The following is a 23,580-nucleotide window of genomic DNA, read 5'->3' as shown; positions in this document are numbered from 1 at the left end:
ATGAATGTTAGATGAAAAGTGTTGCCCAAAGATACAAAGTACAACTTTACTTAGATTTTTATGGTAATAAAATAATTTCATTGCATTGTTTTGCGTCTCAACGCACGCGATCATGGGAAATGTTTTCTGCTCATTCTGTCTGCTGGATTTTGGCTGCTCACAATGAGGACATCGTGACAGTAAATGCCCGTGCTGATGCTGTTAAAAGTTAGCGACTCTGGCTGAAAAGATATGCTGAATATAAATGCACATAAAAATTCATTTCAAGCAGATATATTTTCTCAAGCCTTTTTGAAGCTGTTTTATGATATAGAAATGTTGTTACACATTTTGATGTATTTGTAATATTTCTTAATGTAAAACAGACATCTGAGAAGGCAAAAGTTTAAATGGTGAAGCGAATAATTGCTGTTGAGGGCTTTAACAGCGGATTTGACCAGTTCCTGTTGGATAGCAGTGTGTGTCTCTAAGCCATCTCCATGACCTTCTTGATCCAGTCCACGTAGACGGAGACCCGGATGAAGATGTTGGGCTGCCCCGGGTGTCCGCAGCGCCTCATGGGAATGATCACACCCTCGAGTACCCAGCAGTCCCTGTTCTGACACGCCAGAGGGCCGCCGTAGTCTCTCTGCAGACACACAAGAACAACACTCTGGAGTCATTATTTGTCTCTGTTATGACTGACTGTCACTGCTGAGGTTGGAAACATCTTGCAGTCACATCTTGTCCAGTCCACCTCCATTATCCAAATGGTGAATGTGTTTGATTTAGAGGAACATATAAATAGCATGCTTTTAGAGCAATTTCCATCATCAAAAGATTTTCCTCGCCATCAGTATTTGAAGCAGGGGAATGCGCTTATCTGCTTTCTTGCCCAAAGCCAGATGAGAAGATTGATACCACTCTCATGTCTGCATGCTGAATATAAAATAAAGCCAGTAGCCAGTTAGCTTAGCTTAGCATAAAACTTTGGAGAGGGCTCTGTGCCTGCAAGCTAGGCTAGCTGTGCAAAGCTACGCTAACGGGCTGCTGGCTGTAGCTTTGGTGTACCCCCCCCCCCCAAGGATCCTGTTTGCAGCTATAATGTAACATATCTAATAAAGGCAAAAAGCAAGATACAAAAATCAGTTTGTCAAATGATGAAACTCTGCTATAAAGTGTAAAAAACATTTTTATCAAAATGGACAATAAAGCTGTAGCGCACTTTTGCATGGACACCTACCTCACAGGCGCCTACCCCGCCCTGGAAAGAGCTCGTGCACATCTCATTCTCACGAACACGACCTCTGAAGTATTTGTTGCATTCCTTGTTACTAAGAACTGGTATGTGGGCCACGTTGAGCACGGTCTCATCTCCAGTCCCTTGAAAAACAGTGAGAAGGAGGGACGAGTTAGCGGCTACTGTGTTGAGAGAGATGGTGAAAACAAGAGGAAGGTGCACGGATGTTGAATGCTTCTGGAAATAGCACCGCCATCTGTTGCTCAACGGTCCAAATGGATCTCTCATTTAGATGCAACATTACTTCAAGGGCAGAAACAAGATGCTTGGTCTCGGGAAGCCATCTATTGTTAATTATTGCAAAAGAAGCATATCATAGTTGCATGAAGCGCAGCATGTAGAGATTTCTGTGCCAAGCTATCACTTCCAGAGGATTATACTTGCCTCTTGTCTCACCCCATCCTGCGATCTCACAGGTCGTCCCCTCAGCTACAATGTAGCGCTCAGGAGGGAGGCAGATCTGAGAGACACGCTCATTAAACTGGGCAGGGCTGGAGAAAGAAGAGAGAGTCAGGGGGAGATTGTTGGAATGTCTCAGTGTGTGTGTGTGTGTGTGTGTGTGTGTGTGTGTGTGTGTGTGTGTGTGTGTGTGTGTGTGTGTGTGTGAATGTGTGTGTGCTGGGGACATGTGTGATTACACACTGTTCCAGTTGTAGCATGACCAGCTGAGACTCTGAGGGTCCGCAGACGATCTTAGTGAGAGAAATGGTCTGCACGCCAGCCTCTCCTTCTTGTGGATCACGAAACAGTGTTCCCATCATGGCCGAGTACCCGGGCAGGTCCACGTAGCTGTGCACCAAGTATAACACTTTTATTTCATGTCGTATAGTCTAATAGTCAATAATAATGTTAATAAAGTAAGCTAATGCTAATAAGGTGTAATGTCTACCATGTCACTGTCTTAATATAGTGTGTTAGCATGCTAACATTTGCTAATTAGCACTAAACAAAAAAAGTACAGCTGAGGTTGATGAGTCATTAGTATTGCCAAAAGTTATTATGATTCATCCTGAGAGGCACATGAACGTCAGTGCCAAATTTCTTGACAATCCATCCAACAAATGTGAAGACAATTCACTCACAGGAAACAAATGTGAAGTTTGTGGCGGGACTCGAGGAAAAGTCAGCGGATCACTAAAACTGTTTAGGATAGGCAGTGTAGGCACCATGGATATCTGCACCACATTTCATGCCAATCCAACCAATGGCTGTTGACATATTTCAGTCTGGACTGACTGACCCACAGACAGACTCTGACATGCCTTGAGGATTGTTGCTAGCACGGCTAAAAAAGCAGCAGAGGCTGAGATATCCAAAACTTTTAGTCCCTTGTGTGGATTAGATTTTATCTTTCTTGTTGGTGGTGCGTAAATGACAAAAACTTGTACAACTTTACTTACATTTTCATGAGAAATCTTCCTTTCATGGTTCTTTTGCGCCTCAGCGTACATGATTATGCTTTGGAGGTACCACTGTTTTCTGCTTATTCAGTCTGTATGCTGGTGGATTTTGGCTGCTTGCAGCAGGCAGTTCATCAATTTAAATGACCCCACTGATGCACCCTGCTGATGGGTTGCGCTCCAAAATCCTCAAAAAACTTTGAACTAAATAAAGTTTACCAGGAGGAGAAGCACTGCTTGGTGCTGATCACCCATCTGGGGTTTACCAGGGATCCTCCACAGAAATGGTTTCCTTTCCTGTAAACGAGAGGTCAGAGGTCACACACAGCATGGCGGAGTCTATTTGATTTGTTCATGGCCAGCTGAAACGCCATCAGCTGTCAGACTCACCTGTCTCTGAGGCTCACTGTCCAAGGTGAGTTCCCAGGAATCCCGTTGACGATGCGCAACCTCGTCCTCTGGAAGCGGTCGTCTCTCTTCCCGCACTCACTGAACTCCACCTTCTCTGCATTCACAAAAAGACAAAATCTTATTGTAAAAAACCCTCGAGACGGCTCGTCATCAACGTCAAACTGTTGCCTCATATTCATTCAGAAACTAACCTACTGGTTCAGTCATGGACACTTTCTCTCCAGCTGTTTGGAAACAACAGGAAACAGATGAATCGTTAAATTGCCTGTCAGAAAACGGAAGCTCTGGCCGAACTGTCACCACACAGAACATTAAACCGCACTGAGGATCTTGGGAAATGAAAGAAAGCAGAGTCGTGTACCACACTGTTTGATGGCACAGTAGTCAAACTCAGTTTTGGGGTCGGTGGTGTAGCACCAGGGCCCGTGCTGGTCCCCGTCTGGGTTGCGACAGTAGTTCTCCGTCAAATTGGCGTCAGGATGCGTCCTCGGGTTTATCCTGGAATATAATGCAGATATTTTCAAGCTGTGAGTGTCTAGAAAATGTTACAAACAGGAGGCGTGACCACCTTTTCTTCTCCAATTTGTGTGTTTTTTAAAGAGTTTTAGAATGAAAATTAGCAAGTGCTTGCCCCACTTCTTTGTGATTACATTGGTCTTTTCTCCTGGCTGAAGTATCCCAAAACATACTAACTATGCAGTATGAACCACATACTAGTCTTTATATCACTATTTTTATAGTAAGAATAAAAGAAACCAGCATATTTAACTGTATGTAATACTTCAAACTGTCTGCCAGTTAGATTTTTGTTATTTTGTTGTGGGGAATGTCCTTGAAGCTGTCCATCCTTAACAGCGAGTGAGAAGCCGCATCATTTCCATGCGTTGTGGGAGAAAAGTGACCTCCTGGTGTTGATTTTTGGTCCGTCTGGAGTACACTGAATTTAGTCACACAACGTGCTCAATATCTGCTCACAATTAGTATGCACTGTGAATTTGTATGTGTGCGTATGTGCACCGCGATCATCCTACTTGGTCAGGTGAGGTGTGTTAACATTCCACTTCTGGCAGGTGATCCCCTTGCGCGTTTTGCGGACCATGCCTCTGTAGTTTCTTCCATTTTCGTGGTAGCAATCTGAAAAGAGAAGACATTATTACCACGACAGTGAAGTGAACGCTGTAAAAATTAGATACAACAGTGAAACTCCCTCCTCTTTCAGGGCCATAGCTTCCACTGAGGACAATGAGGTCATACCCTCAGCATTTTTTTCTTGGAATTTGGGGTTTTCTTCCTTGAGGCAGTTAGTAGAAAACGTACACATGGTGGGCATTATGTACACTGATTATGTACAGTGGATTTTTCTGACTCAATACATTTCTACTCTAAGACCAAACAAACAAACAAACAAACAAACAAACAAACAAACAAACAAACAAACAAACAAACAAACAAACAGATAAAGGATTTATTCCTCAAAACTGCATTTAGACCTAAAGTGAGACTCATTAACTGTTGCTGAACAGCAGTCACGCTGACCACAACTGGCGATAACGTGACTTGGTCATGGTTGCACAAGTAGAAATGAGCTAAAACTTGCTAACGTTTATCATCCGAAGCTGCTGGTCAGACCAGACCAATTAAGGCTGTAGCAATAAATTCCCCTCATCGTTCTGCTCAAATCTGAATCAGGAAGTTGTACCTTCAGCCTCTATGTCGTCTGCACAGCGTTTGATCTGTAAGCAGAGAGCAGTCCTTATCTCGGGCACGGATGTGAAGCACCAGGGAGCCTCCGACCCATCCGGGTTACGACAGTAGTTCTCCTCCAAACCCCTGCACGGTGCACAGGTAGGGGGAAGGGGTTTGGTTTCTTCTGTCATAAAGCAACTTACACATAGCACCCTTTTCTACTTGCTCGCTTAAAAAACTCACAGTCAATCCAATATAAACCAAGGACATAAAGAAACACAAAAAGACCAAAACAAAACAAACTATAAACAACATATGAAACAAAGTGTTGCACAAATATCTTTGCCTTTTGACTGAATTTCAGCTGTGCTTCGTGTTATACCTCTGCTGGTCTCTAGTACGCTGAACGCCTATAAATAGTCTGGTACCTGACCATTTAGGCATTTACACACATGACTTCCTGCAAGACACCGAACCCTGCTAGCAATGTTTAACCATCGTAGTGACTTCAAATGTCCTCTACTTAAAAGGGGAGACTCTCCGGGGGAAAACATTGTTTTCTTCATGTTCTGGTCAATTTTGAGACGTCTCCTTTCAGACAAGCGGTAAGAAAATTTAGATTGAAGTCTTTATTTCTGTTTATTTTAGTGGTTCTGGACAATGCAAATTAATGCATATTTAACAGATAATATCTAATATTTCAGAAAACTTAAAATTAAAAAAGAATTGTCTCAATGTAAGAAATCAACTGAAATCAATGGTGATATCTATTGTTTCAAACTTTTACCCTATTCACCTATTCACTGCCTTTCATAGGTTCATTTATTGTACTCAAAGACATATCATCTTATTTTGTGCACTCTGTAAGCAGGTTTCTTGTTGTTTAAACAGACCATGGTCATGGAAACTAGATGCATACTTAATTCTTCTTTGTATCATAGATATGAAAGTTTCTTTACGTTTTTTCTATTTCAAAATGTGCAGCATTTCACTTCTGATAATCATGATGTCCAGTGTCTCATTACTGATGCATTAAATGACCTGTTACATACTGCAGTCTATCTATCTATCTATCTATCTATCTATCTATCTATCTATCTATCTATCTATCTATCTATCTATCTATCTATCTATCTATCTATCTATCTATCTATCTATCTATCTATCTAAAAGTTGTGCAGAAATAACACACTTCTTGTAACTTCCATCAAAACTTGCTGATTCAGACACTTGTAATCACTTCTGGCAGGATGAATGATCACCGCGTCACAGATAAGTTTATATCCATTTCACATCCGCGTTGCCACTGAGAGCGCGGCCCTGCTTTTTAACGTGGAACTGCTGACCATCTATTATCAACTGTCAACTGTCAGCAGAGAAATAAGATCGCAAGAAATTCCACTGCGAAGACATCTTGACATTAATATTCATGCGTGAAGCAAAACAGAGAGACTAACAGATCAGACTAAGAGGCGATGAGTGCAGACAATAACCCCAAAGCAACTTCTTCTCCCTCCTCCATCGCTCTGTGTCTTACTCACTTGCATTCGTATGTGTTTGGGTAGAAGGGATGCTCGTGAGGGTGCTGGGCGTCCCACCGCTGACAGGGGATGCCTGATGTCGTCTCGTTGACTTTGCCTCGGTAATCCTCCCCGCGGCCGCGGAAGCAGTTGGTCGTGAAGCTGGAGCGCTGGCGTTTCTCAACCCGCACCTCAGCTGGAGGGAAGGAGCAGGGTGAGGAGGAAATAAATTAACTCTGCAGGTCACCTCTGGACTTCACAGAGGTGAGCTTAGTTAATATGGTTAATGTTAATATGAGCAAAGTGAAGGACAGAGAGGAATCTGGAACTTATGCTCTGCTATTGCAGTGAAATTAAAGTCAAAACTGACAATATACATGTATGTATTGATGTTTATTTCTTTCTCTTTTCCAGTGCATTCAATATGACGATACAGAATGACTGAAGCTGCAAACTGCTGCATAATGTAGGCGGCTGTGCAACTGAGTGTGTCCACAGTAAGTGAAGCTTCTGAAGGTGGAAAGTTTAAGATGCACACACGTACGAGCAGGTTTATGTGAGATCACAGTGGCCAATCACTGAGAGCCAATCATGGTTCAGTATGTAACTTCCACACACACAGATTGAGAATTGACTTTTCAGTGACTAGATGTCACTTAACAAGGTGATCCAAGCTTTTGGTGCAACCCAAATGATTATATTTATGTCTGAAAAACCTCAGCAGATCTTTAGTGAATCTGATCAATTAATCTATCTGTCATCATGTAAGAATGATCCCCAGTCGCTGCCAGTGTTAAATTAATAATAAAATAATAATAATAAAAAATTAAATCCAGGATTTTAAATTCTCTGTTTAAATTCCTCAAATACAGAGAGCCAAATTTCCCTGTATAGATCTCTAATTTATTTTTTTCCCTGTTGGCTCATTTTTTAAATCCAGAATCTGACATTTTATAACAGATTTCTCCCAGTTTTCTTCTGATTTTGTTTTTTGTCAAAAACAGAAAAAATACTCTGAACATAAGAAATAAAAGTTTGTCCTCTTCGTGTAAAAATCCCCAAACAAGAATGAAACTGTGACATTTTTATCTTTATGCTGACTTGTTTCAGGATATTTGATCTTGAGCAGCGTTTAGTTTTTTTGCCCAATGCTGCACCACAAGATGGTGCTGTCCTAAAGCGCTTTGGCCGCAGTGATCTCTGTCCTTGATGGAAGTGCCAACGTTGCCAATATCATGTTGCACAACTCATGTTGAAATTCTGGAGAAAACACTGACGCCTTGTTTGGGTTTGTTTATTTACTCAAGTTCAGACACTAAAAGTTCAGCCTTTGAGTCCGGCAGGGCATCATTTATGAAACGTTAAACAAAGTGATCTTAACTTCCTATCAATTGCATCTTAAAGAAAGCACATTGAAAACAAGTCCAAAAATACCTTTCACCATCTATCATACCTTAAACTTAGTTTTTATGTATATTTGTAAAATAAATGTACTCCTACTACTTCAAATGAAAGCTTCAGCGCGGTCACAACGAAATGAAAATCTGCATAAAGAGAAATAAAATAAGAAGAAAACACTGTAATTAACATTTCATTAACCTGCAGCCCTGTGAGACAACGCAGGGCTCGAATCACTGACAAACATGTGCACACTTCAGCCACATTCACTCTCACATCAAAGACAATCATTGGGGCAACTGTGCTAAAGTGTCTCAACAATTTGGGAAGTAATTTGCACAAACACAGAAAAGGTGATTTTTCTAAATTTAATTACAGCGAATTAATGAGACTCCCTAATTCCCCTGTGTCTCCTAATGCGAGAGGAATCACCTCAATTCAGCTCACGTCGAATAAAACTAATTACAAAAACAAAGCGGAGGGAGCGAGCAGGATGGTCTGATCCAGCAAACGAGTGCTGCGATACGAAACATTACAGTAATATATTATTCAAGTCAGCAACGTGTATTTTCATTATTTTAATCTCAACTAATCAATTAATTAGCTGGTCTATAAACTGTCATAAAACTGTGAAAAATGAGTACAAGCTGACGATCATTAGTCCAAAACCCAGAGACAATCAGGCTACTATCAAAGAAAGAAACGAATCAAATCTTCACATTTGAGGAGGAAACGGAGAATCTTTGGCGTTTTTTCTCAAACTGCCCCACTGATTATCCTTCTCCTGATCGGCTTATCAATGAATCAACCGATCGTTCCATCTCTCGCCTCATTATGAGCATTTCTAGTAGTGAACAAAAGCCACATCTTACTGCACTTGCTGATCTCACAGTTCTCTCTCTCCACCTCAGTGTCTGTGGTGTAACACCAGGGCACTGGAGAGGCGTCGGGGTTACGGCAGTAGTTATCATCCAAACTCTTATCAGGGTACCTAAAACACACATTAAAGTGAAAAACACAAATACAAGCCGACTCCAAAAAGGTTCAGCTTCACAGGTAAGCAGGTTGACTGGGAACAGGTGATAGCATCATGATTGGGTATGACTGCAACAAGTGACATAAACAGCTTAGAAGCAGTTCGGATCCTGTCTGACATTGATTCACAGTAATTTAGAATTAATTTGGCCAATTAGGCACATGACAGGTAATATAGCGATGAATACTTGAGTACTTTTCGGGCTGGTAGATGTGCTGGTGAGGGTACTGCTGGTCCCATCTCTGACACTCTCTGCCGCTCACAGTGTGGTCAACCTGCCCTCTGTAGTCCTCTCCATTACATGTGATGCATACCTCTGCAAGCAAAACCACAAACACGCCTTCAAAGTCCTTCAAAGTCAGAGGCATGAGGAAAAAGGCACAACAACATCACCCACACAGGAACACTTTATGTGACAGGTCCCATAATTTGCGAATAATGTCCTTGAAAGGAGCTGATTTAGTACTAATTACAGCAGGGAACACGCAGGCTGCGTTCAGCTGGTACACTTGGTAATTACAACCTTCTTTTACCAAAGTAACCATCTTTTAGTCAGTGCACAGCAGGCAGCTGAACGTGCAATAAATGTGACATTTGTTTTTCTGTGTACACACACAAATCAGTGCGGGGAGTAAACTTTACAGCAAGCTAAATGAATATTTTCTTGGGTTTAAATGGGTCTGTATCAGCTCTTTCAAGGAAACTCCTCTAGAAATGAACACCCACTTATAAACTGCACTCAACTATGAAACTACACATTTATTTTCCCGGTTAGTTCTTTAAAAACTCAAATGAGTGAATGAGTCATTACTGTGTGTACTTCTCAGAATTGTCTCTATGTTCCCTGTAATTAGTACCAAATTATTTCATTCAGTCCAAGAAACTTCATAGAAAATGGTGGAAAAACACACGTTCACGCTCTTTTCGTACAGCATGGGGATGCATATAAACGTAAGGCATGTACCGTCTTTGCACTGGGGGATGTTACAGCTTTCATAACGTCGCTCGGGGTCGGTGGTGTAACACCACGGACCGATTCGATCCCCATCAGGATTCCTGCAGTAGTTCAGCTCCAGACCATTAGTAGCAGTGGGAGTCCACCTGAGCCGGACAGAGCATGGCATTGAGACGGACTGTTTCAGTTATCATACAGCTCTGCACCTGCAGCACCGCAGCGGAAATGTTAAAGTGGTCATGATGTATTGTAGCCATCTTCCCTTCCTGCTTGTTTTGGAGTTGTTTTTGCCTTTTTTTTAGCTGCAGTGCAGTGTGTCCAAATACTGTATGAAAGCCTCTAAAACCATTCATCAGAGGAAGACGTGTCTCACCTGTGATCGTGGGGAAACTTGGACCACCACTGCTGGCAGGTGAGCCCACTTTTTGTGGTGAAGACTTTCCCTCGGTAGTCTTCTCCTTTACCCACGATGCACTTTCTGACGTAGACTTCACAAGAAAAGCAAACAATCAAGCACCTCCAGCATGGACACATCGATCTCTGACATCACACGAGTCTTACCCTTCTTTTCATAAAGGTCACAGTTGACGTTTCTCTTCACCTCTGCGTTGCTGCCGTCGCCCACCCAGGGCAGGTGTTTACAGGTGACTGTCGGGCGTGTCTCGTAGTTGAACGCTCTGGTGGTGAGAGATATCTTCATGTTAAAGCTTTATACCTTCAAATTTACAATGAGGTATCCTAAGTTCTCATTAATCACTTTCTGGATGATAATAAAGATAGGATAAATCAGCCTTTGGCCACACAGAGAATATTTGTTCATGGATCAGTTCACACCAGATGTATCCTTTAATTCACTTTACAGTTAACCATTAAGTTTACAGGCTGCAAACTGTAAGGTACTCAAAGTCAATGATGCGCATGTTTTGGCCCTGAGGATGCTCTGTAGCTCAACAAATGACTGACACAAATATGAGCTCATGAGATCTTTTTGTAAGCTGTCAAATAAAGTCATCAACTAAAAATAAAAGCCCTATTATAATTATAGCCTTGTTGGGGGAAAAAAGGTGCCTTACAGGCTGCTGCATTAACGTGGTTAAAGTCTGGATACCTGCAGTCCAGAGACTGTGAACAGCGTGTGGCACAGTCCTCCAGGTTCAGGCCAGGTAACAGCAACACTCGAGCTGAGTTCCAGGAGGTGGGCACCAGCTCTCTGCCCTCAGAGCGCTGGAAGTCATTCAGCGGACTGCGGTAGCCTGTTAATGCAGAACAGAAGAGTCAGGAAAGGGGCTAAACATCTCTGCTTTCCAGGTTGGAGCGCAGATGGTCACTGGTACCAGCTGCAACATTTTGGGCACGAGCCTGCACACATATAACCTTTGGACCAAGACACTGCTGCTGGTTTGTGCGACCAGAGAGCAGAAAAAGCAGAAAAAAGTACACATCTGGTTACTGAAGCAGACCACTGCTTCTACTACTAATTCTGGTGTACAATCATAGAGTATTATTGCATAATAATCCTAGTGCTCACAAAAAATAGTACATTGAAAATAACAGATGTTACAGATACAGATGTTCTTTATAGTCACTAAACAGGCCTTTAGTCGTAATCTGGTGCTACAATACACATAAAACTAAAAGATAAGACTCCTCATAATAACTCAGATAATTACATAATGATCAGCCATTTATAATTGAATATAATAAGGATCATAAAAGTTTCTTACCAGTGGCCAGTCCGACTGTCAGGAGAAAATGAAGCAGCCACAGTTTCATAGTTTGTGGTCTGTGGACGATGAAGACTTTAAAACACTGGATGAAGTCAGACTGAGATCCCCTTCTCTTCTGACGGGTTTGGGATGTTAAACGTGCGATCACAGGTCGAGCTGGCAATGGGTGAATAAAAAAAAAAACCTCAAAAGTTCAGCAGGATGTGAGAAATCCGGGCAGAAAAATCAGAAAACACAAAACACTGACTGAAAGACAACCACCCACAGGCGAACACTGAGCCCTTACACAAACAGAGGCCCTAATCCCCAAAACACAGCCAATCAATACGCGTATCAATCATTAATGAAGAGTGGCACATCAGTCCTTGTTCATGCACTTTTTTCATGATACTCAAATAGTCTGACAACAAAGGAGCGATAAACCCGCATGTTTTGCGCCAACACAGACGTCTGAGCTGCGTTTTATACTGCTGCTGAAACAAAAGCAGCTGTTTACAAACGCTGGATGACCGCAGAATAACTCCCAGAGTTTTTATTCCTCTCTTAAAATAAAGTAAAACTCGTTATGGAAATGTTTGCTGAGGTAACACATCAAAGCAGAAGCATAGGGGTCATTTTCTCACATGCTTTCGTGCTCTGACTCACCGCTGCAGCCGGTGGAGTCGCCCCCTGCTGGCCGTCACAGATAATGCAGCGTCAACGCACTTCCGCAAGTCCTCAGAAGCCCCGTCCGCCTTTCACCCAGTCAGCTCAGTCAGATCACTCTGCAGCTGGTTCAGGGCGAAACTGCCTCGTTTTGCCAATCAGCCGTCGCTAATTACTGGAAGCTGTCAGGTAAGAAGATGATTTTCTCACCGTCTTTGTGGCGCAGAGCAAAAGCTCAAATAAAACGCTGCAATTTGGACTGTTATCAGGCTGTTTAACGCGCCAGCTGTGCACAAACTCCTGGTCTGCTCTCAAACTGCACAACTTCACTGACCTGCAGTGGACAGCAGAATAAAAGTCCATTATTTCAGTGCACGGGGACAGTTTGACAGGAAGGTCGTTTGTGGAGCGTTTCACAATGTTTGGCTTGAAACAGTTTCAGAGGTGTGGCTGCCTTCACTGTGGAGCTGCTGGTGAGATGAAGTTAGATGGTCTTTCTGTGCTAAAAGTGAAGGAAATAAACTTCCCACCTGATTCCACCTGCACTTTTTATATGAAACCTTTTGCTGTATTTGGCAGTTTGTTGTCAAGCTGCTTCCTGCTTCTAAATGCTTCTACTCCACCACATCTGAGAAGGATGTATTTTACATGGACATCTATAAGCAGCAGGCAGTATTTGTTTACAGTTATACATTCTCCTATGAAGACATAATTTTAGTATATAATCATTCTTTATGTGTTAACGAGCGGCCTCCGTGTGTGGGTGTCCACAGAGGGGCTCGAAGCTGTTGACAAATCCATGGTTCAACACTCTTATCTGCTTACAGCTCCATTACAGTGTGTTCTAAACTGTTTATTACAATGTCTATGTACCGCCTGCAAAACAGGATATAAAGTGATGTTTTGAAGGTGCGCATAATTCAAGAACAATAATATAAAACAGAAAAAAAGCAGCAAATCCTCAAATTTGAGAAACTGGACCAAGAGACTGTGTGTCAAAATGATTGATTGAGTGTTGAAACTGTCATTTTCTGCTCACTGACTCATTGATTAACAGCTTCAGCTCTACTTTATTTTCTTAGAATTATCATCGTGTTTCTCCATATTTAACTCTGCCAACCTGTCAGACCTGTATCTGCAACGTCCTCTGGGGTCTTTACCTCGTCTCAGTCGAGAGCCTAAGACAGTTGTTGTCTCAGAGACATTTTTTAATATATAAATAAAACCTGAGGGCTTTCTTTGCTGTCACCACAGTGGAAGAAGTATCAAGCTCCTTTAATTTAAGGTAGTTATACCACACTATGATAATACTCATTCACAAGGAAAAAGTCCTGCATTCAGAATGGACCTGAAGTAAAAGTGGTTTTGAGTGTTAAAGCACAGTCTGAGTTGTAGAAACAGAAACATGATTTTCTGCTGTTTTTCTGCTCAGGATGTCAGCTGTGAAGATGACGGAGGGGAGCGTACAGCTGGAGTGCTGCAATGAGCCGCTCTTCTACAGGCAAAGTGAACCTGCCTCTGGGGAAGTGAAGATGTCAGTGTTGCTCCTTCACGGCATCCGTTTCTCTTCAGAAAACTGGCTCAACATCGGCACTCTGGAGACTCTGGCCAAAGCAGGCTGCCGTGCCGTGGCCATCGACCTGCCAGGTGAGTCCGACGGGAACAAGCGCCACCGTTTTCGCTGCTTCACACATGCCTGGACCACCAACTGGGCAAAAATGAAATCTGCCAGTTTTCTTTCTCCTAATGCAGCGTTTTCAAAGTCAGCCCACCAGGGGGCCTCACATCCTATCAGGCAAAGCCTTTTTCAAGTCGTCACCATTGGAATATATGCCGAATTAGCTATCAGCACTTCCTGCTTGCATTGCACCCATAAACGCAGAGACGGCTTTCACTGGCTGACTTTGATCCTGCTGAAAACTTAAAAACGTGATGATTCTCAGCCAAGTCTGGTGTTCTAAGCAGTGTCTTTTATTCTAAATGGATTTATGGATGTTTATTCATGATGGACATTGGAGATAATGATACCCTTTGGAAATGGAAGTCACAGAATATGTGTGTCATGTCTGCGTGTTCAGATTGTGACCGATGAGGAGTGCTGTGCTTCATGCAAACTGGGGCAACTGGGCGTTAAGGGTTTCAAATGAAATGTCACTGCAGCAGCCCAGAATGCTGACGGTGTTGGTAAGCAGTTAGTCTCTTCTGATCTAAAGAATGTGGCGTCCAGCATCGTGACCTCTGTCTGTCCACAGGACTCGGTCGGTCTAAGTCAGCCAAGCCCCCGGTAGCGCTTGGAGAACTGGCCCCTGCTGGCTTCCTGAAAGCGGTGTGTGAGCAGCTGAGCCTGAGCCCGGTGGTGTTGATCAGCCCGTCCCTCAGCGGGAGTTACTCCCTCCCCTTCCTCCTCCAGCACCAGGCCCTGGTCCGAGCCTACGTCCCCGTGGCTCCCATCTGCACTGACAAATTCACAGCAGAGCAGTACCAGAGCGTAAAGGTACGGCCTTTTTATGCCTCTACTTTAAATTCCTTTGTAGTTTCCTGTCCTGCAGAACTTTCTTTTTTTACAGTATGTGTGCTCTTCATTCCCTCTTTAAAGGATAGCTCGAGCAACCGTGAATGTCAACCACATTTTCCAGCACCTCCTTCTCTCCCTTTTCAAAAGAGCCTGTGGATTTTTACATGCGACCACGAGAGGAGCAAATATCACGTGACTTAACACTTTCACAGACGCCGCCGGCTTTCATCCGGCTCCCAAGCAGCTCAAAATTCAATTTCTCAGACGGCAAACCAAGTGAAGGTGCACTAAGCATGAAGGAGACGTGTTTGTTCCTGGAAAGTTTAAAAACAAGCGCATGTGTCTGAGTAAATGCAAAAAGAGGAGAAGTGTCACGGCTGCTCAGTGATTTGGGGGAAATGTCGCAGCGGAAAGTGATGCGACCTCAAAGTGAGACGCTGATATGAAAATAACTAAACAGTGAACTCAGACCGCGGTTACTTTGCATTTTGAGATTTCATGCAAAACATATGAGAGGTGGTTCAGATTAGCTCCATGATAATTAAATAAGCGATAGGATGTCACTTACGGGCCATTTTTACAGTACTTTTACTTTTGATACTATAGACTACTGTGTATATTTTGCTGATAATTTGTTCTTCTCTTGACTGGCCATGGGGAGGGGGCATTCCTCAGCCCGTCAAAACAGTTGTAGAAATTGCAGGTTGCAGCGTTTTCAGAGCTTGATCCCTTAAACCTGATCTGAGGCAAAAGTTTTTCTGTCACTTTCAAACGGCCACAAGGGGTGAAACATGAGTCGTCCAAGAAAGCAGGGAGACGTGATCATAGTTGAAATATGCAGATAATGACACGTTTTCCTGTCTGACCGATCAGCGTGGGTCAGATTGTCTCTCACAGAAATGGTCGGAGACTGCTCCACCTTAATCAAGTGCTGGAAAGGTGCGAGGACGAGGTTTCCTCATCTGATGGAGTACACTGGTGCTTTAAGTCAGGATGAACTCGGCCTTTGTTGCTTCAGATTAAACTGCTCTTTCTTCTGTGTCCCACAGTTTTATGTAAATGCAAACTAAAATGCTGTAGCACCCCTTTAATGCAGGACTTTTACTTTGTAATGGAGCATATTTACCTACATCTGTGTATCAAGACTTTAAGTTTATGCAGAGATGCTCAAAGCTAATATTGAGGTCCGTCTCACCGCTCACCTCTTTTATTTACTTTACTTTTATCCTTATTGACATCCAGAAACATAAATAAGTCACACTGAGTAAAAATAAAAAGCTTGCCTCTTATCTTTCTATAAGACCTGTTTGAGTTTTTTCAAACTTGAGGTAAAATGTAGGACATCACCAAAATCCCTTTAGCTACGGGTTTGAATTTCAAAACAAAAGGGAAAAAAAAGGGAGAAAGGAGTCCGGAGATGATTCATCCTAAGGATCTCTTTGTGTTTTTGTGTCGCCTCTCTCCTCCAGGTCCCCACGCTGATCGTTTATGGTGACCAGGACATTCAGCTCGGAGAACTGTCACTCAGCAACCTGCGCAATCTGGCCAATCACAGCGTGGTGGTGATGAAAGGAGCGGGTCACCCCTGCTACATGGATGACCCGGACACTTGGCACAAAGCTCTCACAGGCTTCCTTAAAACGCTGTGAAGCTCTTCGCTGTGTATCAGTCACACATAAGTGACTCACAAATAAACACATTATTCATTCATGAGAAATTTAGGCCACAGACGTCCTCCTGCATGGCCTCATTTTGGCTTTTTAAATCGTGGCAGTAATGAAACCGGAAATCAAGACTTTTCTAATGATGAGAGGAGATGAGGCGCAAACTTCTAAAGGAATAGTTTGACATGTTGAGAAATACGTGCGTTCACTTTGCCGCTGAGACAGATAAGAAGATTGATGTCTATATGCTAAATATGAAGCCGCTGCTGTCAGCCGGCTAACCTTGACGCGTTTGTTTCATCACTAATAAACTGAGGTTTAAAAACAACAATTTTGTTATCTTGAAACAGAGCTGGGCTAGCCCGTTTCCTGTCCTTGTGCTAAGCTAAGTTAGCAGGCTGCTAGGAAGAATCAAATGGTGCGTTCAGTGGTGTCAGAACAATTGGAAATCACATGAAGTCGAGCAGCAACATTATTATCATTATTTTTATTATTAGCATTAACCCTGAGAGTAGATATTTAGTATGTGAAAGTGGTATTAATTGATTTATCACGGGTATAAGCGTATTTACCAAGATGTCAAACTTTTCTTTTAATACCAGGAAACTACTATTGTAATCTAATTAGTAGTAAAGCGATGATTACGAGTTGCTTTATTTTCTATGCAATGAAACGAATCTCCACCTCTACCAAACAAAACACCACAGGCTGAAATGAAGTGAAAAATATGAACATTATTTAATAACTGATTCTCTGTAATAAACAATTTGAAAATATTTTACAAGGAGTCACAGACACAATATTTTACAAATTTTGCCCTCTTTTTTTTTTTTTTTTTTCCTTTAAGCTTCATCTGTACAAAAGAATGGAGCGACATGGACCAGTGCCCAGAAAAGAAGGAGCTAAATCTTCCACGCACACCAACATTCACGCTCGCTCACACACGAGAAATCAAACAAAACTGAAAGGAAATTCCAAACATTTTGACTTCAGATCTCAAACTTATCAACAGTGCTGTATTCCTATATTTTTTTTTAACTTCACTTAAAATTCGACTGATTTTATTCTTTTTTTTTTCTCTAAATGTTGCTGTTATTTTTTCACACACTTGTCAAACATGGTCACATAGCACCAGACTACAGACTACAGAATCACATACACACGTGTCTTTCCCACAGAGACGCACCAACACAGATGCAGCGAGGGTCGGGAGGGGGCTTTATGTAAACCGTCCCGTATATTTTAGGGTCGTGTCCTAAAGCGGACCCCTCCCTCTCGTCCCCAAGCTGGTCCAATTTTCTTTTTTTTTCTTTTTTTTTTTTTGGCAAAAGTAAATTTGTCAAACCACAGAAATCAGACGTGTGTCCCTTTAGAAGAGTCCTTCCGTCGGGATGCACACACAGACGTCACCACGTGATTCCTCCATGACCTTCAGTTTGACAGGCCCGTGCTGCTCTGTGGAGACCCACTCCCTGAGCTTGCCTCTGACATTCCACCCGCTCACCCACAAAAAAGAAAAGAAAAGAAAAAAAAAAAACACCTGGGAAGTGACATCCTTGGCTTACTTCTGCCTGGTGCTTGACATCTCCCAGCTGGGCATGAATAAGTGTCTTTACATGTTTGATTATAGGTGTGTGTGCATAATGTCTCGGTGCAGGTGCAAAAACCGTAGGCCTACATATTGAGTTCATGTGTGAGAGTGTACAGAGCCAGGAAAAGAGAGGAAGTTGCAGGGGGTACATTTCCACAGGCACGTGTAGCGCTCATTTACAGACAGTGGAAACAGGGATATACAGACAGAATTAATGGCACAGGACAGAGACAAACAAATGCCAGAAAAGTTGAGACTGCATCCGCTCAGTACTCCACACCGAAAGGAGCCGAATTGGAAATACTTCAATTTCAAGTTTTCAACAGTGTTTTTTTTTTTTTTAACTTATTTGCTCCGAGCCTGCAGTTACTGTGCCGGCATGTTTGTCACATCAAATAGTACCAACAACTGTACAGAGTGTGTAGATAGGGTTCAAATTGTCGTGTGAGTCGTCCCACCTGAGCAGTGAAGGTTTTTGGTGGGTGTGAACATCGAAGGTCGGAGGCGTTTTGAAATTTTAAATTCCCACCTGCTTTCAGGCATTTAATCGAACAGGCATCAGTCAGAAACGGATCATTCCAAGACGTAAAAATACAAAATCAGAGCTCACTATACTTACTGCAGAACACCAAGAAAACCCAGGGGGAGTGAATATTTTGGAGGATCTATTTGTGTGTGTGTGTGTGTGTGTGTGGATGATGATGAGGAGGGGGAGGTTGGAGAGCTCCGCACTGTGTAACACTAAGGCATTTAGAGAGGCTTTGTTAACTATGTTGCATTTGAAGCAGAAAACACTGATGAACTACACATTCTTTCAGACACCTCTGCTCCCTTTGATTAACATCTAGGCAGACTGATGGTTACAGATGGATTATTTTTGTTTCAGTAAAACCCTTTTTTTTTTCTCCACAACGCTGGATTTCGTCAGTTGCGACGTAGGAACAGGAAAAAACAGCTATGCTACCACAACTGTTGTCCCTCATACACTCCACAACTCATGTAAAAGACATTCCCCTTTGAGGGTTTTCAACACAAACTGACACACACACATCTGCACGCAAACACATACGATTCAGGCAGAACTATAGCAGTCAGGTGGCCCTAAAAACGCTCTACGGCCAGTTAAGTCGCTGTATACTCATAGTGTATCGTAGCTCTATACATGGCTTCGTAAAGGAACGGTATAGTAACTTCATATGATGGCAGTCAGGTGGCTCTGGAGGGGTACAGCGACCACAGCCGAGAGGGCGAATACATTAAGCTAGAGCCGGTCAGTGCCGTGGCTCTGTGTAAAGCTATTTCTATAGCCAACAGAATCCTGTGTTATCCAAAGCCTCAAAGATGGCTGCTTTATAAAGGTACTATACAGTAGCTCTACTCTTGTACAGCCGATGTGGTCCAAAACAAAGTGCATCAAGGCACTATGAAACAGAGCGGCTCCTAAACATGGGAGTCTAAATGACTTTTCACACATCGAAATGATCAAATGATGAACTGTGATGGATTACAACCACACTACTACTTGTATGCGATCACCATATTTAGTTGCCTCTTCTGCACTTTTGTTGGAAATGTTGATAAGCCCCTATCCCCCAGCAGCGAATGGTTTTGAAGTTTGAACAGCATCAGTCAAAGGTAATGCAAGCCACCCATGAGAAAATAAAAAGTAAAAAAAAACAAAAACAAAAAAAAACCCACCTGGAACTACTGTGATACAGTCATGAGGCAGAGATCTTGATGCGTCTGTCGGGTGAACAGAAGTAAAGCACATGTACAAATCGTGGTTAGAAGAGGTTACTGGAGAAGCCTCATGAGGGTTGGCAGAGGTGAGCTTTCGCATCAGAGAGCACAGGGGCTTCTTTTTTTTAACACTCGGTCCGAACCGGAGGTCAGAATGGTCGATTAATCCTAAAGGAGAACACGACACGACATCAACAATGCTCCTGATCTGCAGCAACCGAACACTGATTCATGTTTTACAGCTGTCACTGGTGTGCAAGTCAGATAGCGCTAGCCTTAAATGGTAAATACAAGAGAAAAGTACTTGAAGGAATGCGATTACCATCATGTAATTACATTAATCCCCAGTGGACGTCTTTTAAAAGCATTAATCTGTAATTAGACGCTGCACGGAATGAATCAGCATTCAGTTTCTGAGTGTCTCCTCTTCCTCTCATGGTTTATCCTAAATCTAAATCAGAAGCCATTTCCTCTTCGTGTTTTGGCTATAAAAATAAGACCACATGAAAGTCTATCTCATTTTGGCAAGTAGATATAGTGCATAAATGAATCCATGTCTTTTTAACTTAACACCTAACGACTTCCTTTTCAAATTAAAAACTAATTATACTGTAATGTTTGGAATACTCATCACTTCAGCAGTTTATACTTGACATTTTGTATACTTGACAGTTCTTTTTTTTCTGTTGTTTTCTTTTGTGGTGGCTATAACTGGCTGAATGGTCCACGGCCTCTAACGAGAGGTCAGTGACAGAGCGGTGACACTCTGAGATGGAGGAGACAAGAAGGAGGAGAAGTCCCACCGTCTGTCTGACAGACGGAGGTGAAGGCGGACAGACGACCTCGACTCTCCAGTCTGTATGAGGCGGGAGGTCTGTGACGAGGGCTTCCACCTGTCCTCTTTCCCCTCCCTTCTCTGGATGGTGGAGGTGGCGGGGTGGTCATGGGGCGGGGATGTTTGTTTTCTCTTTTCTGACATTGCCTCTGATGATCCAGGTGGTCCGGCACCACCCACTCCTCCTGCAGATGAAGGTTAACTGGCCGAGGACACAAATGTCCGGCAGTTGTCACTAAGCGACACGAACTGAAGCGAGCTGGGTAGCACGGCACTCAGGGCTTCCAACTTGCCATGATGGGAAGTCCCATTATTACCTATGACTATATCTTGAGGGAAGGGCTGAGGGGCACAGAGGTGAGAGGTGGGGTTGGGGGGGTTTTAGGTCGGGAAATAAGCTTGAGAGGGCTAAAAGGGGGATAAGTGGAGGAAAATGGATTAATGTAGTATTGAGTGAACATGGGGGCTGACGGCCGGATAAAGCAGCAGCAGCTGGATGAGCAGTAAGGTGTAGAGGGATGGACGGAAGGAGTGTCCTCGTCCACAGTCTGACGTGTTCTCCTGCAGGGGGGAAACGTAGCTGTAAGTACACGTCCAGTACACAGGATGAGCGTTTTACTCACAGTGCAGGAGGCAGCCTGCAACTATGGACTGTTAAAGGAGCAGTTCAGCATTTTGTGAGACACATTCAGTCACTTTTTTCCAAAGAGTGAGATGGGAAGATTGATACGACTCTGAGGGGGAAACTGCTAGCTGGCTCTGTCCAAACGTAACAGAATCCACATGAAGGTCACACATTAACATGTCGTAACTGGTTTGTTTAATCTGTGCAGAAGGTAAAAAATGACAGATTGCAGTTTTCCGAGGGTTACGTTGGACTGTGGCCGTGCACAACAGATGCTCAGTAGTTTACTCAATAGTGAGCAGTAAACGCTTATAGTGCTCATCATCATCATCATCATCACTGTCCATCATACAACTGCGATTTTAGCATCTAGAAAACTGCGGAGCATTGCATTGCGGGATTGTCAACACAAAGTATAACGTACATGCCTCAGAGCCTACTTCAGACCCTCAAATAAAATCTGGGTGCACTATTTAAATAGGGAGGGATGTCTAACACAGCCTACTGGTTCCAGCCATGACGGGACCAGTGACACCAGCAGAGGCTGGTTGCCAGGCAACCTCACTGTGATGACAAGACTCCAGAGTGATATCAATCTTCTCACGTAACTCCCAAAATGTCAAACTATTCACTTAAAGACAAAGAATTATTGTTGCTGAAATCATTCGTCATGATATCAAGATTTTTTCGATTAACACAATATAGCAAATGTTTGAAAAAGCACACGTATAAATAATCAGCCTGATTTCGTGAACTACGTTCTCTGTTTTGTATTCCATGAAATCAAATGTTTAAATCAGGATTGGTGTTTAGTTTCTGATTGCTGCTTGCACGCAGTCATTAATTTGGACGAGAGAAACGAAACATTTTAAGATCTCATCATCACAATATGATTCTGCTGACGGCCTGTAATTATCAGCCATACTTGTGTGCACTTGCATTACTCACAGCGAGTAAATGCTGAACTGCCTAATTGTTTTTATTTGAATAACTCTGCTTATTGATGTCTGAAATCTTACAGAGATGTTATTGTCAAAGCAGGTGGAGGGTCCTTTTCGATAGCGTGCCACAGCCATTTCATCACATGGGTTCTCCTCCTTGACTGAAAATTGACTCAATTAAGGAAAATTAAAATCCTTTGAATTTCTGCTTTTTTTGCTGTGTTTCTGCATCCACCCACACACACTGATCGCTCAGGCGCTGCTACAGATGTAAACAACTGGTCATAATTCATTCTGTCTCGATAAAAATAACCTTGAAATGAATGTGAAACATCTGCGTTTCCACAGGTATGTTAGATAAGGAGATAGCATCGAGCGATTAGAGAGTGTGTTTTCTTCTCTACCAGCTGGTGTACAATGAGAAAAAGGATACACTCCTCCTCCTCCTGGGACAGCTTCTCTATGTCGCAGGTGTTGCACGGCATCTTCTCCGCCACCACAAACAGCAAGTTGGTGTTGTTTATCCTCTTGGCATGAATCAGCCTGCAGAGAGAGACAACTCTGTTAACAACCCCCCTCTGCTCACTCACATCACAGGCTCATTTACTAATGGATCAGCGAGATTCATGAGAGAGTCTCATAAGGCTCATTTAGCCAATGATGTGACCGTTTCATTAAAGCTGATACGGTTTAATCATCAGCAGAGTTTATTAGCTCCAGCAGAAAGACGAATCTGTCTTGCTAACTGTGCCCCCGTCATGGTGCCATTCTTTGTGGTGTTGGTGTGTGTGTGTGTGTGTGTGTGTGTGTGTGTGTGTGTGTGTGTGTGTGTGTGTGTGTGTGTGTTTACATGTGTACAAACCTGGAGCAGTTGCCACAGTCCTGCAGTATGTTGTAGGAGCTGCTGAGGTTACTTAAGAAGTACTGGGTCTGGATCATAACACAACTCCGCTCTTTGGAGTCGAATCCCTCTGCATCCACCTCATCTGCAGCGTCGCCACAGCACAAAGAAGAAGAGTGGCATTTGTCAGTTCAATTGATTTATTATGATTCTGAAAATGGGATTACAAAGATGCATGGCAACACTTGGCCTGGAAAAAGCTAAAAAATTTCCTCCTCATTCCTTGTTTATTTGCATGTTTACAGTTTGAGCACTGAGGCTAGAAAAGTGAACTGTGCACTGAAAATACTGATCTCATCTTTTTTCACCATTGCTCTGTGCACTTCTAGAGTCTCGGCTCATAGATCCATTTTGACCTTCCAAAAATGTTCCTGCGCCATAATGGGTTTAATGGTTGAGCGTGCCTTGTTTGCACCCACCTGTGACAAACCAACTGTGGTAAGCCAGTCCATATATAAACTGTTGGAACAAGGACCTGTGGAGACAGGAAGTGAGAATACAAAATGGGGCTTAAATATCTTATCGTGTACTCAGAGTATCCACGAGTCTCTTCGGGTGCAGGATGCGTGTATTGTGTGTTACACTTGGGTTTGCTTTTCATTCAAGCTTGAGGACTCACCATGCAGCTGCTGATGTCCACCAAGCCAGATTTAGAAAATCTGCAATTGTGGGCTGCAGATAAAGACAGAAAGAGAAACAGAGAACAGCAAG

General features: G+C 42.9%; 3 protein-coding genes across 6 annotated transcripts in view; 1 reads left to right on the top strand and 2 right to left on the bottom strand.

Moving 5' to 3' along the window:
* Nucleotides 1-452: 452 nt before the first annotated feature.
* On the bottom strand, nucleotides 453-11,481 carry mst1 (macrophage stimulating 1). Its single transcript, XM_070959238.1, has 18 exons — nucleotides 11,410-11,481; nucleotides 10,794-10,938; nucleotides 10,247-10,362; nucleotides 10,059-10,173; nucleotides 9,695-9,831; nucleotides 8,926-9,046; nucleotides 8,567-8,685; nucleotides 6,318-6,492; nucleotides 4,790-4,920; nucleotides 4,122-4,224; nucleotides 3,452-3,588; nucleotides 3,282-3,314; nucleotides 3,070-3,184; nucleotides 2,899-2,976; nucleotides 1,922-2,068; nucleotides 1,664-1,770; nucleotides 1,223-1,362; nucleotides 453-628 (listed from the first exon to the last, which is right to left on the bottom strand). The coding sequence occupies exons 1-18, from the start codon at nucleotides 11,456-11,458 to the stop codon at nucleotides 467-469; spliced, it is 2,130 nt and encodes a 709-aa protein (XP_070815339.1). The 5' UTR covers nucleotides 11,459-11,481; the 3' UTR covers nucleotides 453-466.
* A 647-nt stretch (nucleotides 11,482-12,128) lies between these two features.
* On the top strand, nucleotides 12,129-17,012 carry abhd14b (abhydrolase domain containing 14B). Its single transcript, XM_070959106.1, has 4 exons — nucleotides 12,129-12,246; nucleotides 13,490-13,704; nucleotides 14,310-14,551; nucleotides 16,042-17,012. Exons 2-4 carry the CDS (start codon nucleotides 13,491-13,493, stop codon nucleotides 16,219-16,221), a joined length of 636 nt encoding a protein of 211 aa, XP_070815207.1. The 5' UTR covers nucleotides 12,129-12,246; nucleotide 13,490; the 3' UTR covers nucleotides 16,222-17,012.
* A 546-nt stretch (nucleotides 17,013-17,558) lies between these two features.
* cacna2d2a (calcium channel, voltage-dependent, alpha 2/delta subunit 2a) overlaps nucleotides 17,559-23,580 on the bottom strand; it is a 138,103-nt gene continuing 132,081 nt past the window's right edge. For all 4 annotated transcript variants that reach the window (XM_070959102.1, XM_070959103.1, XM_070959104.1 and 1 more), the window contains 6 exons: nucleotides 23,489-23,541; nucleotides 23,289-23,344; nucleotides 22,831-22,954; nucleotides 22,402-22,511; nucleotides 22,047-22,129; nucleotides 17,559-20,963 (listed from right to left, as the gene is read on the bottom strand). In XM_070959102.1, the coding sequence (XP_070815203.1) occupies nucleotides 20,841-20,963; nucleotides 22,047-22,129; nucleotides 22,402-22,511; nucleotides 22,831-22,954; nucleotides 23,289-23,344; nucleotides 23,489-23,541 (549 nt within the window). In that variant the 3' untranslated portion in view covers nucleotides 17,559-20,840. The remainder of the gene's footprint in view (nucleotides 20,964-22,046; nucleotides 22,130-22,401; nucleotides 22,512-22,830; nucleotides 22,955-23,288; nucleotides 23,345-23,488; nucleotides 23,542-23,580) is intronic.

Source organism: Chaetodon trifascialis, chromosome 3 (assembly GCF_039877785.1).
Source record: "Chaetodon trifascialis isolate fChaTrf1 chromosome 3, fChaTrf1.hap1, whole genome shotgun sequence".
In the NCBI taxonomy this organism is placed as follows: Eukaryota; Metazoa; Chordata; class Actinopteri; order Chaetodontiformes; family Chaetodontidae; genus Chaetodon; species Chaetodon trifascialis.
This window is presented reverse-complemented; position numbering and strand designations above follow the sequence as displayed.

Excerpts from the sequence above, each read along its gene's own strand:
- mst1 (XM_070959238.1), bottom strand. The coding sequence starts at position 11,458 with ATGAAACTGTGGCTGCTTCATTTTCTCCTGACAGTCGGACTGGCCACT. Across the intron at positions 6,493-8,566 it reads CTGTGAGATCAGCAAGTGCA|CTGAGGTGCGGGTTGAGAAA; the intron begins GTAAGATGTGGC and ends CCTTCCCTCCAG. Across the intron at positions 629-1,222 it reads GCGGGGTAGGCGCCTGTGAG|AGAGACTACGGCGGCCCTCT; the intron begins GTAGGTGTCCAT and ends GTGTGTCTGCAG.
- abhd14b (XM_070959106.1), top strand. The coding sequence starts at position 13,491 with ATGTCAGCTGTGAAGATGACGGAGGGGAGCGTACAGCTGGAGTGCTGC. Across the intron at positions 13,705-14,309 it reads CGTGGCCATCGACCTGCCAG|GACTCGGTCGGTCTAAGTCA; the intron begins GTGAGTCCGACG and ends GTCTGTCCACAG. Across the intron at positions 14,552-16,041 it reads AGCAGTACCAGAGCGTAAAG|GTCCCCACGCTGATCGTTTA; the intron begins GTACGGCCTTTT and ends TCTCTCCTCCAG.